A 13,396-nucleotide genomic window follows, 5' to 3' on the forward strand; every position below is an offset into this window, starting at 1 on the left:
TGTTTTACCCGCATTCTGCCATATATTTCATGTTATAGCAGTCTCGGATGTTGTTCATTTTAAGAACACTTTCACTGCAGATTTGACAAAATGCAAAGAAGGTACCAATGTGAGATTTCTAAAGATAGCTACAGCACTCGAACCAAGGTATAAGGATCTGAAGTGCCTTCCAAAATCTGAGAGGGTTGAGGTATGGAGCAGGCTTTCAAAAATCTTAAAAGAGCAAGAGTCCGATAAAGAAACTACAGAACCCAAAGCACCAAAAAAGAAAATCAACCTTCGGCTGGTGGCATCTGACTCAGATAATGAAAATGAACATGCATTGGTCTGCACTGCTTTGGACTGTTATCGATCAGAACCCGTCATCAGCATGGACGTATGTCCGCTGGAATGGTGGTTGAAGCATGAAGGGACATGAATCTTTAGCGTATCTGGCACGTAAATATCTTGCAGCGCTGGCTATAACAGTGCCATGAAAACGCCTGTTCTCATTTTCAGGCGACACTGTAAACAAGAAGTGGGCAGCATTATCTCCTGCAAATGTAAACAAACTTGTTTGTCTGAGTGATTGACTGAACAAAAAGTAAGACTGAGTGGACTTGCAGGCTCTGAAGTTTTACATTGTTTCATTTTTGAATGCAGTTATTTTCTGTACATAAGTCTACATTTGTAAGTTTAGCTTTCATGATAAAGAGATTGCACTATGGTACTTGTATTAGGTGAATTGAAAAATACTATGTTTTTGGTTTTTTACAGTGCAAATACTTGTAATCAAAAATAAACAAAGTGAGCCCTGCACACTTTGTATTCTGTGTTGTAAATGGAATCAATATATTTGAAAATGTAGAAAACATCCAAAAATATTTAAATAAATGGTATTCTATTGTTTAATCACGCGATTAATTTTTTAAATCACTTGACAGCCCTAGTTATATTATTAATTCTGCCGTTGACAAGATGGCAAGTAGTTTAACCTCTGTACTTCAGTTTTTCCATCTAGTGTATAAAATGGGGAATCATCTTTACCAACCTTTTTAAAGTATCTTGAGATCCTTTGATGAAGCGTGCTACATAAGTGCAAAGTAGTAGTAGTAGTGAAAACATTATCTACTATCTGTTCTTATCAGTTTAAAAAGCTTAGCACGATTAGGTTCTTGCAAGATGGACATTTTTCTCTCATGCCCATTTTATTTGTGATTCACACTGTAATGTGAATACATACATATCATATGATTATCAAGATAAAGTTTGCCCAAATCAAACCTTATTTATGGGATTCCACTATACATGTGGCCTGCCTGAGGCTCACTATATCTGTCCCAAATACACAGGTTATTTTCAACACGTTTTTGTTAATTAGACACAAATAGATAATGAATCAATTACAAATTCTGCAGTGAAGGTCAATCAGTTCAGGTCAGACTCAATCACATCCATCCTTCTCTTTCCCTTGTCCTCACAATCATGTCTTTAAACTTGTGCAAGGGAATCACCATAGAAGAACATCACACCTGCAATCCTGTTCAGAAGACCTTCCTGATAATCCCACAGGAACAGAGAGAGTGACAAAATCAGGAGATTCTCCTGCCTATAAAAAACAGGGAGCAGCCTGCGTTGTGGCATGTTGGGGAAGGGATATGAAGAGAAAAGAGGACGAAGGGATAGGAAGCGAAAAACAAAGAGGGAAACCTAGAGAAAAGGAATGGGTGGTAGGTGCTTAGTCTCAAACATGGTCACTTTGAGAACCAAGTAGTTAGTTATTAGGAGTCCGACAGAGATGTGATCTACGACAGATTCATTCTTGCAACTCACCTGTAAATGGTTGGAAAACCCCCTCTCCTATTACAGTTCTTACAGCATGCTAATCACTGAGGCTATGTCTACACTAGCACTTTTGTCGGTATAACTTATGTCACTCAGGGGTGTGAAAAAACACCCCTCAGACCGACATAAGTTACACCGACAGAAGTGCTGGTGTGGACAGCGCTATGTATGGGCGGGGGGAAGCTTCTCCCGTGGGCATAGAGCAGCTACATGAGCGATCTTACAGCGGCACAGCTACATTGGTATAGCTGTGCCGCTGTAAGCTCGCTAGTGTAGACATGGCCTGAGAGAAGTGGTTCTAGATTGTGACTGACTAGAGCTCTAACTCCTTAGCCTAGGAAGGGATGGGAGGAGGAGAGTCCTCTATCTAGCAACTTGCTCTGACCAACTGAAGGCTAAGAGGTCTGGGCCTTATCTACACAGGAAAATTAGGATGCTTTCTTCACTATGCAACTACTCTGGGAAGCATCAACAGCAGAAACTGTTGTGTAGTGTAGGCAATACTACAATAGCAATATAAGCAGTAGTCAACGATGGGGTTACCCAATACGAGATTAACCACCATATGGATCTTGAGGCACAGAGGCTGAGTCGTAACCAGCGGCAGACTCAGCAGACACAGATTGTAATCTCTTCCTCAGCATCCAGCTACCTATGCACTTCATGCAGCAAGGATTGGCACTCTCGCATCGGTCTTTTTAACCACAGCCATACTCACAAGACATAAAACTGTTGTCAGTGTCATCTTCGGTCAGGAACGACAACAATTGTAATGTAGAAAATAAAGATGCCAAGGTCTTTTCTCCACTACACCTTCTACCATTGCTACCACTGCTGGAGAATTAATGGTCCCAGTTATTCTAGGATGGACAGGGCCCAGGATTCAGGCTCTCTCAGCACACATAGGGAGAGCAGAAGAGTACATGGCATCACTCCTCCTTCCTCCCCTTCAGTTTAAGAAAGAGACAGGAAGAAACTGAAGCCATTCAAAGAAACAAGGGAAGATAAAATGGGAGAAATTAGAGAGAGTGGGACCAGACACCCCAAGCCCCAGCGCAGCGGGGGTCCGCAGAACAGCCACAACTCACAGGTGAAACTGACAGAGAACATGACAGAGACTGAGGGCAGCACTGTGACCTGGGTGCCCCCGGCTGCCAAGCCCTGGGGCACATAAGGCTCAGCGTCCTGCCACCTCAACCGCTGAGACAGTGGCTGTCTCTCCCCCCTCCCCGGTGCGGGTGCGTCGGGCTGAGGGCGTCACGCCCCCCACACGCTGCGCGGCCGGGGCGGAGCTGCCAGCGCTGCCCTTTCCCGGGGAGTGGGATGCGGGGCAGCTCAGACGCCAGAGGGGACGGCCGGTGTCCGAGGGGCTCCAGGCTGTGGCTCTGCCTCCCCCATACAGCGGCCGGACCTCGCAGTCACTGCACGGGGGGCGGCCGGGCCGGGGAGCGGGCCCGCGGCGCTGGGAGTCGGGCGCAGCGGGGCGGGCCCAGGCCCCGGGAGACGCGGGGCCAGCGGAGCCTGGCCGGTGGGAGGGTCGACGTTACCTGCAGCTCCGCCCGCTCCGCCTCCCACTCGGCTCGCTCCACCTCGAAGCGGCCCCACTCGTGCTGCAGAAAATGCAGGATCCCGGGGACGCTGTACTGAGCCCGGGCCGCGGACACCGGGGCCGGGGCGGCCGCCGCCAAGGAGCCCCCCGCGGCCGCCTCCCCCGGCTCCAGCCCCGGCCCGGCCCCGCCCGGCGGCAGCAGCAGCGCGTTATTGTTGTTGTTGTTGCTGAAGAAAACGCCGGGCCCCGCCTGCTCGTCCATGGCCGGAGCCGCCGCCCGCAGCCGCCGCGTCCCGGCAGCAGCAACAACCTGGGCGCGCCCGCCCGCCGTCACCGCCTGACAGGACGCCCCCGCCGGCTGCTACCGGGGCCCGGCGGGGACAATTCCAGCGCGCGATCCGCACCGGCCCGGCCCGCGGCACTCTGGGAAATGTAGTTCTGGGGCCATTCTGCCGGGGAGCTCAGCGCAGACAGGGCAGGGTCTGACTCTGTCCCGCCTCGGTCGCCGGCTGCTCTACTCCCCAGTTCTGAGAAACGGAAATCACACTAGGGAAAACATCCCTGTGTCAGCGCCTCAGATAAGCGCTCTGCCCCAGGGCCAGGAGCGAGCAGGCGCCTTCCAGGCAGATCCTCACCCACTTCCGTTCCTCCCACCCCGCAAAAGCAGGGGCTGGAGGAGAGAATCCACGTAACCCTCGACCCAAAACCAGCCCCTCTCCCCAAGTGTCTTCGCTCCCTGGGAGCTGGCAGAGGCCCATGATAGTTGCATCAGACAGACGTACAGAGCCACACATGTCAACAGCACCGTGAGAAATGTACAAATTCCAGAGGAAATTAACCATTTTTCACCCCAGCCCTTAATCACGAGAACTACTCCTGTCATCTGTAAGGCTGGGTGGCACACTTTAGCACAGAGGACAGTCAGAGACAGAGGCTGGCAGTTGTATCCAGAATAATCACTTTCTCAGCAGCATGGCAAGATTTTCTGCAAGAGCAGCTTTGCATAAAGCTAAGGCAGGTCTGTTCAGTGATGCATCCACCGTACAAGCACTTTCTACTCAGGACCGTCAACAGCCTTTAGCATGGGAGGTAGTGAAGCAAGTCCGTTCACTGGTTACAGTAGCCTCTGAAGACTAGGTATTAGAGGGAGGCACAACACAATGCGGCTCAGTCTACAGCCCATAGTTAGGTCAACATCAGCAGCCTTCACTTAAATTTGGTTCCCACTAACATAAGTGCCTCTCTGTGCTGATTTAGTAACACCAGCTCTTTGAGCTATGTAAAGTCAGTCAATGTAGTTAGTTCAACACAGTGTCAATGTAAACACTGCGTTGTTACTGGCGTTCAGGAGCCATCCCACTATACAATAAAGTGCTCCTGATGAGGCTGTGCACCACTAACACAAGGAGTCAAGTGTGCACACACAAGCAATTTAATAACTGCGGTGGCTAGCTGTAGGTTGACAAGTTTGTAGTGTAGACACGGCCTTAGCCAACATGTTATAAAACTACATTGTTAAAAAATGGCTGGAGTAGAAAGGGCCATTTTCCTCAACTGTAAGGGGATAGAGACAGGGAACTGGGCACTAAAAATTATGGTGCACTGCAGTCCCCTCCTCCTCAGCCTTAGGGAGGAAAACTCTATGATGAGCTGCCTGGAGGAGGAGTTTTGGAAAGCTGTAATGCTGTAAGGGTTCAGCACAGGAGGATCTTCTGAAGACTGCTCTTCCCTGCAGCAGAAGGAAAAGCTGGAGTGCTGAGACCTGTAAAGCCATCCCATAGAACTGCAGTAGAAGGAAGCTTGTCCTGGAACCTCTGTTCTCCCTAGAGGGGGAATGCTGAGGAAGGTCACTGGGTCATATTGCAGGAAGGCTCATGGGAACCACAGCCTGAAAGGACAGTGGGAGCCTAAACTTTTAAAATTGGCTCCTCGTGAGAAGCTGGGCCAAGCTTGATTCACCAGCTGGTGTTTGAGGAGGAGAGCCAGAGCCTCCTACTCTGCTGCAGCTGCCATGGCCCTCACATCCTATCTCATAACCTGGGGCCACTCAAAGATCTACTACAGAGATATTAATGAAAGGAGCCTTGCTTAAGAGGAATGGGATTGCCAAATCCAAAAGAAAGCTAAACAGACAGAGAACATGTGAGGCCACTAAAAATGCTGCAAGCTCTGTAAGCAACAGTCCCAGTATGTCACCAACGATACTGTCTTGGCATAAGATGAGCATTTCTACAGGCCCATCAATGGTGAAGGCACTGAGTAGTCCCAGAGCCTTCACCATATTTTGTAGACTAGGAGTGTTGCTGAGCTTTTCAAACCAATATTTTTGGTTAGCTGATGGCCATCTATCACTTCTTCAGAAGGCCAGTGCTTGCCTGCTTCCTTGCCCACAGTAAGAGAGATCACTATAACTACAGAGAGGAGCATACTAGGTGATCTCTTCACTCTGGCTCAGAGGGGAAAAAACTGAAGGAGCTTGGAGACAGAGAAAAAGGAGAATGAGGTATAGCAAGGAAGATGGAAAAAGCAGGAGAGGTGAGAGAAAATATGAGCTGGAGAAAACCAAGCTCATAGAGAGCAAAAGTAAGGAGGGTGGTGAGAAAAACAGGAAAGAGTAGAGAGAGAAGAAAAATGGAGAGGGGAAGTGGATAAGTTAATTCAGGGGAAAACCAGACTGAAAAAAGACCATGAAACCTGGGAAAGGCAGAGAGAGGAAAAGAGAGGAAGAACAAAAGCGAGGAAGGCATGCCAAGTTACTTCGCCTTTTAATCAAATGAAGTTTGGTACCAGATTATTATATAAAATAATTTTTTTCCTGAGGAGCAGGAAAAGGACAGGACAATGTCGATAGGAAACTTGAGAGGCTTGTTTCTAAATGAGCATGAGAACCCAGTATGTCTGTAGGTAGTGGAGGAAAAGCCTCTCTTTTCATCTGCGTCTGCCTTTCCCTGATCCCTCAATCTCTGTGTCTGTTTTCCCTTCAATTAACATTTTTCGCCCATTTTACTTTTTTTTTTTTTTTTACTGGCTTCCTATGGCTTCCCACTTTTGCTTGGCTGGCTCTAAACTTGCATTTTAAGATTTGTTTCTTTGCCTTTTCTGAGTTTCCAGCCATCTTGTTTAGTAAGAAATTCAATTCTAACTGGAAAAAAAGTGCTAGGGTAAAACAAGACTATTTTAGGGGAATTAGGAGACAACAACAAGAATTCTTGCTGCTAATTCAGGCAAGGCAGAGAGAAACTGGCAGATAGCTCATGACAGAAGGGAAGACTTGTCCTCAATGCACAACAAAAAAAATCCAGTAATTTCATTGGGGTTCCTACATGTTTGTTGCATGGCACGGATAGGAACCCAGTAAGCATAAACTAACCTGAAACAATCAGAGAAAGCATATCATATTGTTTTTCTCACTTCCAGCTGTTTTACGTGTTCGTATGGTTTCTCTAAAAATCTTGCTGTCACATTTTTGAAATTCACCTTCCCTAATGAAATGTTAAAAGGCTTGTACTTTTTTATTCAAATGAGCTTTTAGTGTTTCAGCTTTGAAATTATGAATTATATTGTAAATTTTAATTAACTTAATCACTATGTATAGAAAGGAAGAATAAAGCAAATAATTCTTTGCTGCTACTCTTTCCTCACTTTGGGCTTCATTCTATAAACACTTCATTACTCTGTGTCTTTACGCTCATCTCTAGTCCTATTACATTAGTGGAACTAGGTGTGGGAGTAAAGATACATCCTATAGTAACTGTTTGCAGGAAAACAGGATTCACACCATTCTTTGTGATCTTGAATAATGGTCAAGAACAATTCTGAATTAAAAGCTTTTCTAAACATAACTATGTTAAAGAGTTTGCACAAACTAACTGTGACAGGGTGAAAGAGAACTATCTTGTTCTTAGTTAATTGGTTTTAATTACAGTTGATCTTTCCCTTCCCCTTGCACAGATGCTCAAAGGAAAGGCTATCACAGTGGCTATTTAGAAGAAAGAGATGGGTAAATGCCTACGACGAGATCAGAATCCATACATATTTCAGCCAAAAATCAATCATACAATTAAATTCTGATTACTACTAATTTCCTATTGTGAGGTTCAAACAATAGAAATTTTAGGATCCACTTCTCAAATTATATAAATAACTTGTACATTGACTTGTTCCAGGAACACCTGAATGGACAACAAAGATGGAGGGATAGAAACATGCCTACATTTATTATGAAAGCCCTATAGGTTGTATGACACAACAAACCTATATAGGAAGGGCCCCTGATTTATGTGGCAAACTGGGAATTCTAAAGCAGTGTAAAAGACATTAAAATTCAGAGATTTCAGCTGACTATTAAAATTGATAGGAACAGAGGCATTAACATATAATTCAATAAAAATACTGTACTTCAGGAAAACAGCACTACTGCATTGAATAAATCAGGACCCTTGCCAGAAATTGTAGGTCTGATATGCACAGAGTATATGGCCTTATGCCTTTCACCTCTTCCTGACTCTAAGAAAGGTGTGTGAGAGCTCTAGCCCCCTCCCTATGGCTGCAGGAAGAAGGTTCTCCACCAGCCCCTTGTGAAGTCTGGCAGGAGAAACAGCCCAATGGCTCCCATTATAGTCAAATCTTGTAGCAGGTAGCAGTGCTCTTCCCTCTGAGAATCCAGGCAAAGTAAGCAGAACACTGAACTGTGGGATCTGGGCAGAGTAGGAAAATAGTTTACCACAGGAGCCTTTGCAACAGGCAAATTCCAGAGCCACAGAAATGCAGATGGCATATGGTCCCATTTATAAACCTTATTTCCAATGCATCTTTTTATTTATCTTAGTGAGAGATGGGGGAGGGGGGTTGGTTCTTTGAATCCATTTATTAACTCTCAGGCATGGAAACTGATCTGAAAGAAAGAGATATACCACAAAGTTAATAACATCTTATTTTGACAGCATGCTTGATTGTTTATCTTGGAAAAGACTGCAATCTTTTCCAGTTCCTGCTTTTTTTGTATTTCATGTGACCTGAAATGAATTATACGTTTGATACACCCCAACTTCACTAGGTTTGTGTTTTTTTGTTTTTTGTTTTTTAAGAAAAAAGTGATTATTACACCTGAAATTTCCAAAGATAAATAGTAAATACCGAATACTGGTTTCTCCACCCACTCCAACCCTGCTGTGTTAGTGTGCTGGTACAACAGTTGGATAGCATTAACTAGCTTTTAAAAAACACTTACATTTGCTAGGTTTGACTCAGTGTTCTAAAAATAAACAACACAATTTAGTAGGACAGATGATACTTTTTTGGTGGATAATTTATAACATAGATTCACAAATATGATCAAACAAATTCAATTTCTTAAAAATTTATATAAATACTTGTAACACTACTTCCCTTATAATGCACAAATTTCAAGTAATTACACATAAAGCTATTAGATTGCCTCTGACATACAAACAATGCAAAATACAGACATATATGCAGTAGCACATAAGGAATGATGTAGTGCTTCTGAATTTTAATTGTAGGTATGATCCCAAAAATAATAACTCAAAATAATTCAAAAAAAGCTAGTTTTAAGTTTAATTGTTGGGACAGAATGTATTGTGGGTGGTGGTTGCCTGGCAGCTGCTTTTGCTTTGCTGGCCTGACTTGCTCGGACTGCAGTTTCTAGACGTATTTTCAATTCAGGAGCAGCTCCCATTACTGTCTTGAAAGCATGAGGGTAGAGGGGACCAATGTGCATTAAATTCTGGAGTGCAAATTCATGAAGATCTTTCGATATTGTAGATGCAGAAGCAAAAGCATTTTCATTCAGTAAATAAGAGATCAGAGTTGGAACTAGAAGAGCAAGCAACTGGACTCCTGAAAGTGAAAGAAGAAAAAAGCATAATAGATTAGAAATGAAAACTATATGGAAAATGAATTGTGGCAATAATATTGTTCCTATAAAAGAGCCATTACAGTCAAAGTTGAAAACAAACACAGCAATAATATAATAAAATCAAAGGAGTCTAAGCTGCAGAAGACCTTTTTTCCTGGCCGGTGTAGGATTTGGCTGTATTCCACATTTTCTAGAGTTTAATACACTTTGGTTCTGTTCCAGCCACTTCGCTGGGGAGATTAGTACACAGCCTGATAGTGCTCACTGCTAAATCTGTTAAACTGGTAGAGCATCTTGTACCTCAAAGGAACCTACAGGACTTTACAGATTGAGAAATCACTTCATCTTACTTCTGTAAAGCAGTCATCATGGGGAGTATGACATACCAGTTTAGGACACAAAGTGAAGAGTACCTCCATATCAGTTTGAAAATGCAGCAGGGAAATATAAGTATTGGTAGGATAATATAGCTACCATGTTTGGAATTTGACTAGGACACTGGCATACCTCTTACTCTGAATGTATGGTTTAGTGGTGAGAGTAAGGATTTTATGAATCAGAATTCCTGCATTCTAGACCCAGTCTTTGTTATTGACTCATTCTATGATTTTCAGCAAATCACTTATTCTTGTTATGCATCTGTTTCCCTATCTGTAAAATGGGCATACTATTAATCTCTCACACAGGAGGATTGAAGTGTATTTGTATAGTACTTTGAGAGCCCAAAATAAAACATGCCTTGTAAACACAAAGTAGTAGTATTTATTACCATTGCTTTTGTGAAGAGCTTCCTGGTATCTTTAGTGACTACACTTGGTTAGGAACTTAGTTCTACTTTTTGTTTGAAAGATTATACCTCCAATAGAACAGCACCCACCCACCCCCCACCCCCCGTGTTGGTGCACTGGTTCAGGAAAGACTCATCTATTAAATTGCCAAGACACTAAAAGTTTCCCATCCAAGTTCTGACAAGCCCAAGTGTGCTTAGCTTGTGAGATCAGATGAGACAGCAACCCAAGGAAGAGAATGTTTTTGGAAAAAAATAAAAAGTAAACTAAAGCAGTCATTGCTGCTGATTTTTTGAATAATCTAATTACAGCTTTATTTTGTTTAAAATAAATAATTATGTTAGACTATAAATTTTAAGTTCGTAATAAACATTTTTGGTTAAAGGATTTTTCAGAATATTACTCATTATGTTCTTATATTTTGGGGTAAACGTGAACTGAGCTCTCATGTAAGTAGGGGGACTGATATGTTTGGCTCTAACTAATGTTAACAAAAATCAGACGTTGGACAAATTTCCCCCCACACATTTCTACTAGTCTATCATTTCACACCTGCTCAGCTCAGCTATTCCAAAACCAGAGTGGCTCTTGAGTAAGTGCTGCCAGTTGTATGTGGGGTTTTTTGTTTTTAATATGGATGAATATCACTGGGGAATATGTTGAAAACAGTAATTTTATTTACACATATCTCTCGGGTGTCAATCGGTTTCCGAATGCGGATTCATTTTTAACTTAACTGAATTTTAAGATATTATATGAATATTCTTTTCTGCGGAAAGAAAGTGATGTTACTCTCTTCAGACTTGCCCACAATTTCAAACAGCCCTTCCAAACCCAGCATAGCTGTTTCTCGAGATAATCAAATAACTTTGGTGATGGGTGTAGTATTGGTAGAAATACCTAGATAAATAGGCAATAGGTCTGCTAAAATGGTCAGTAGTGAAAGAGGTAACAATTGGAGCAGTTCACAGCTCTCTATTACTTTTTTCCATATGCAGGCACAAGACGACAATACTACACCACATTTAGAAGTTTTCTTTACAACCACAAGAGGTAGGAGTGCTAGTGCAATCCTGGCATACAACAACCCTTGTCATGTAAAGCTATAATACAATGACAGGTTTTTGCATAATTTCAACCACCATTTTAACTGTATCAGCTCCACTACCAAATCCCTAATTACAACATTCCTGATGTAAAATGTTGTATTTCAGAGTTATTAGTGTTCTACAGAAAAAAAGATACTTACTATTCTGCTCCTCACCAAGGGCAACCAATGTTTCAAGGACTTTAATTCCTTCCTGGACTGCTAATAGCTCTGTGTTGCTGTTTGGACGGTTACCTTCTACAGCTTTCAGTTTCTCAACCATTATTGGTGCCAATGAATGGATGTATGGAGTTGACAGGGCACGGTTGGTGTGTTGGAATACAGAAAGTAGAAGCTGATAACACTTGGCTTGAACCTAATCAAGATAAATGCAAATCAGATAACTGCATCCCTGAATTGCACACTCAAAATGTGTTTTGTACAAGTAAGTAATATAAACACAAATTTTGTACATATATAAGTAGGAGAATCACTGCAAATTTGGGCCCTAATCTTTATCTATGGAAACAGGAGTTTGAGTAGCATTATGAGAAAGTAGTATTAAAATAAACCAGAGGTCTAGATTTTTTTGGCCCAGTGGTCTTTTCCTTCCTAAAATTTCTTACATTAACAAAGTTGTAACTTTTATAAATCTATATAAATCAAGAATTTGGCACAAGTAACTTGAAAATCCTACTGCAAAAGTGCCACGTTTTGTTATAATTGCCATTGATGCAATAGTTGTGATGGTTAATTTGTTAATTTGACAAGCAGGATCTGGTTACTTTTTGAAGTGAAGAAATTATAGATTTCAGGGAATTCAGAAAATGTAACGTTATTCCTAGTTACTTTGTGTCAAGCATTTAAAATATTGTGCACACTCCCACATGATGAGCTTACCCAAGGATCACAGGAATTCAACGCATTTTTAAATCTGTTAATGCAGCCGTTCTGTAAGGACTGCACTCCAATTATTTCTGTACTTGCAGACCAAAGGAAGAGCGCAATCGCTGTAAGCATGCTTACTTCATCAAGAATAGACTTAGTGCCCTCTGAAAAACAAAAAGAAAAGCAGGCTGAGCTTATTGTGAAAAGGTTTTGGAGTTTGTTTAGTAAATCCTAGTGTACTAGAATAATTCACAACAAAGAGATGTACTAGAAAAGACTTCAATTACACTCAAATATGTGCCTATTCACCACCACCAGAGTCACATTTTTACTATTAGTGGTAGTGACTGATATAGTTGAGGTTGTTTAAGATGATTAACTCTAGTCTAATCCTCTCTTTTAAACTGCTTAAAACTTCCTGAAATTTCCACCTATGCAGCCAAAATTATTCATGCTTGGTCTCTAACCACAGGTATATTTTTATTGTTTTTAAAGTTTAAGCAAATACAAATATGCTATTTTTGAGCAGAAAGATGGTGGGGGAAAAAACATTATACTGTCCCCATTATAACCAAGTCTCTTGCAAACCCTTTCAAAACAGCCACTGCAGCTGAAATGGCTGGGATGTAGAAACCTAAAATCTAGATTGGGAGTAGCCTGCACTAAGGAGAAGGGTTCTTTAGTGTTCTGCTGAAAATTAGTTATGATTTGACTGTGTTAATAAGCCTGTTAAAAGCACACTGTCCATTTTGCTAAACTGGTGAAGTGTGCAACTTCATTCTATCCTGTAAAGTGAACTGAAGGTATGCAAACCTTGCCTCAGTGCATGCACCTTGCAAGGAGTTAAATGAAGTCTCCTAAAGTCCACAGAAGGTCTACAATAAGTGTCAGTGGTGCTTGTGGAAATGGGGGCTTGAAGGCCCTTGAGCCAAGGTGAAGTTGGGAGAGATAAGTTTGATGAGACATATAACTAAAGAGGCCACTGAAAATTAATATGGGTTTGGCCTGGAAAACTTAATCCAATGATTGTTTCCTCTCAAATATCTTAAAAGAGGGCATTGTGTAATTACTCTCTTGGCCCTTCAGATTTCACATGACCAATTCTGCCAAACTCTCCCTCCCCCCCCCATTCAATCTATATTTCAGGCTATTTGGGGGTGTAGTGAGATGGTTTTGGCAGAGATACTCTCGGTAGGTAAATGACATGCATCTCTGGATCTCTCTTTTGGGTCAGACAACATGGATTGTACCGCCTCTTTGTTCTTCTAGGGCAGAGAAGACGCTTGGATTAGAGGAAGCTGACTGAAGTCAGTGCAGACAAGATGGTGATGCTGCTGGTAGGCCAGGAGAAGCATCTAGGGGTTGTGGCAGGGGTATGGTTT

General features: G+C 42.5%; 2 protein-coding genes across 2 annotated transcripts in view; both read right to left on the reverse strand.

Moving 5' to 3' along the window:
* STRN (striatin) overlaps positions 1-3,635 on the reverse strand; it is a 96,133-nt gene extending 92,498 nt beyond the window's left edge. The window contains exon 1 of the mRNA XM_065400689.1: positions 3,372-3,635. Within this exon, the coding sequence (XP_065256761.1) occupies positions 3,372-3,635 (264 nt within the window). The remainder of the gene's footprint in view (positions 1-3,371) is intronic.
* Positions 3,636-8,678: 5,043 nt separating this feature from the next.
* HEATR5B (HEAT repeat containing 5B) overlaps positions 8,679-13,396 on the reverse strand; it is a 93,154-nt gene continuing 88,436 nt past the window's right edge. The window contains exons 34-36 of the mRNA XM_065400371.1: positions 12,027-12,178; positions 11,289-11,502; positions 8,679-9,232 (exon numbers count right to left, since the gene is read on the reverse strand). Coding sequence (XP_065256443.1) covers positions 8,928-9,232; positions 11,289-11,502; positions 12,027-12,178 — 671 coding nt within the window. The 3' untranslated portion in view covers positions 8,679-8,927. The remainder of the gene's footprint in view (positions 9,233-11,288; positions 11,503-12,026; positions 12,179-13,396) is intronic.

This window comes from Emys orbicularis, chromosome 3, assembly GCF_028017835.1.
Source record: "Emys orbicularis isolate rEmyOrb1 chromosome 3, rEmyOrb1.hap1, whole genome shotgun sequence".
NCBI classification, from domain to species: Eukaryota; Metazoa; Chordata; order Testudines; family Emydidae; genus Emys; species Emys orbicularis.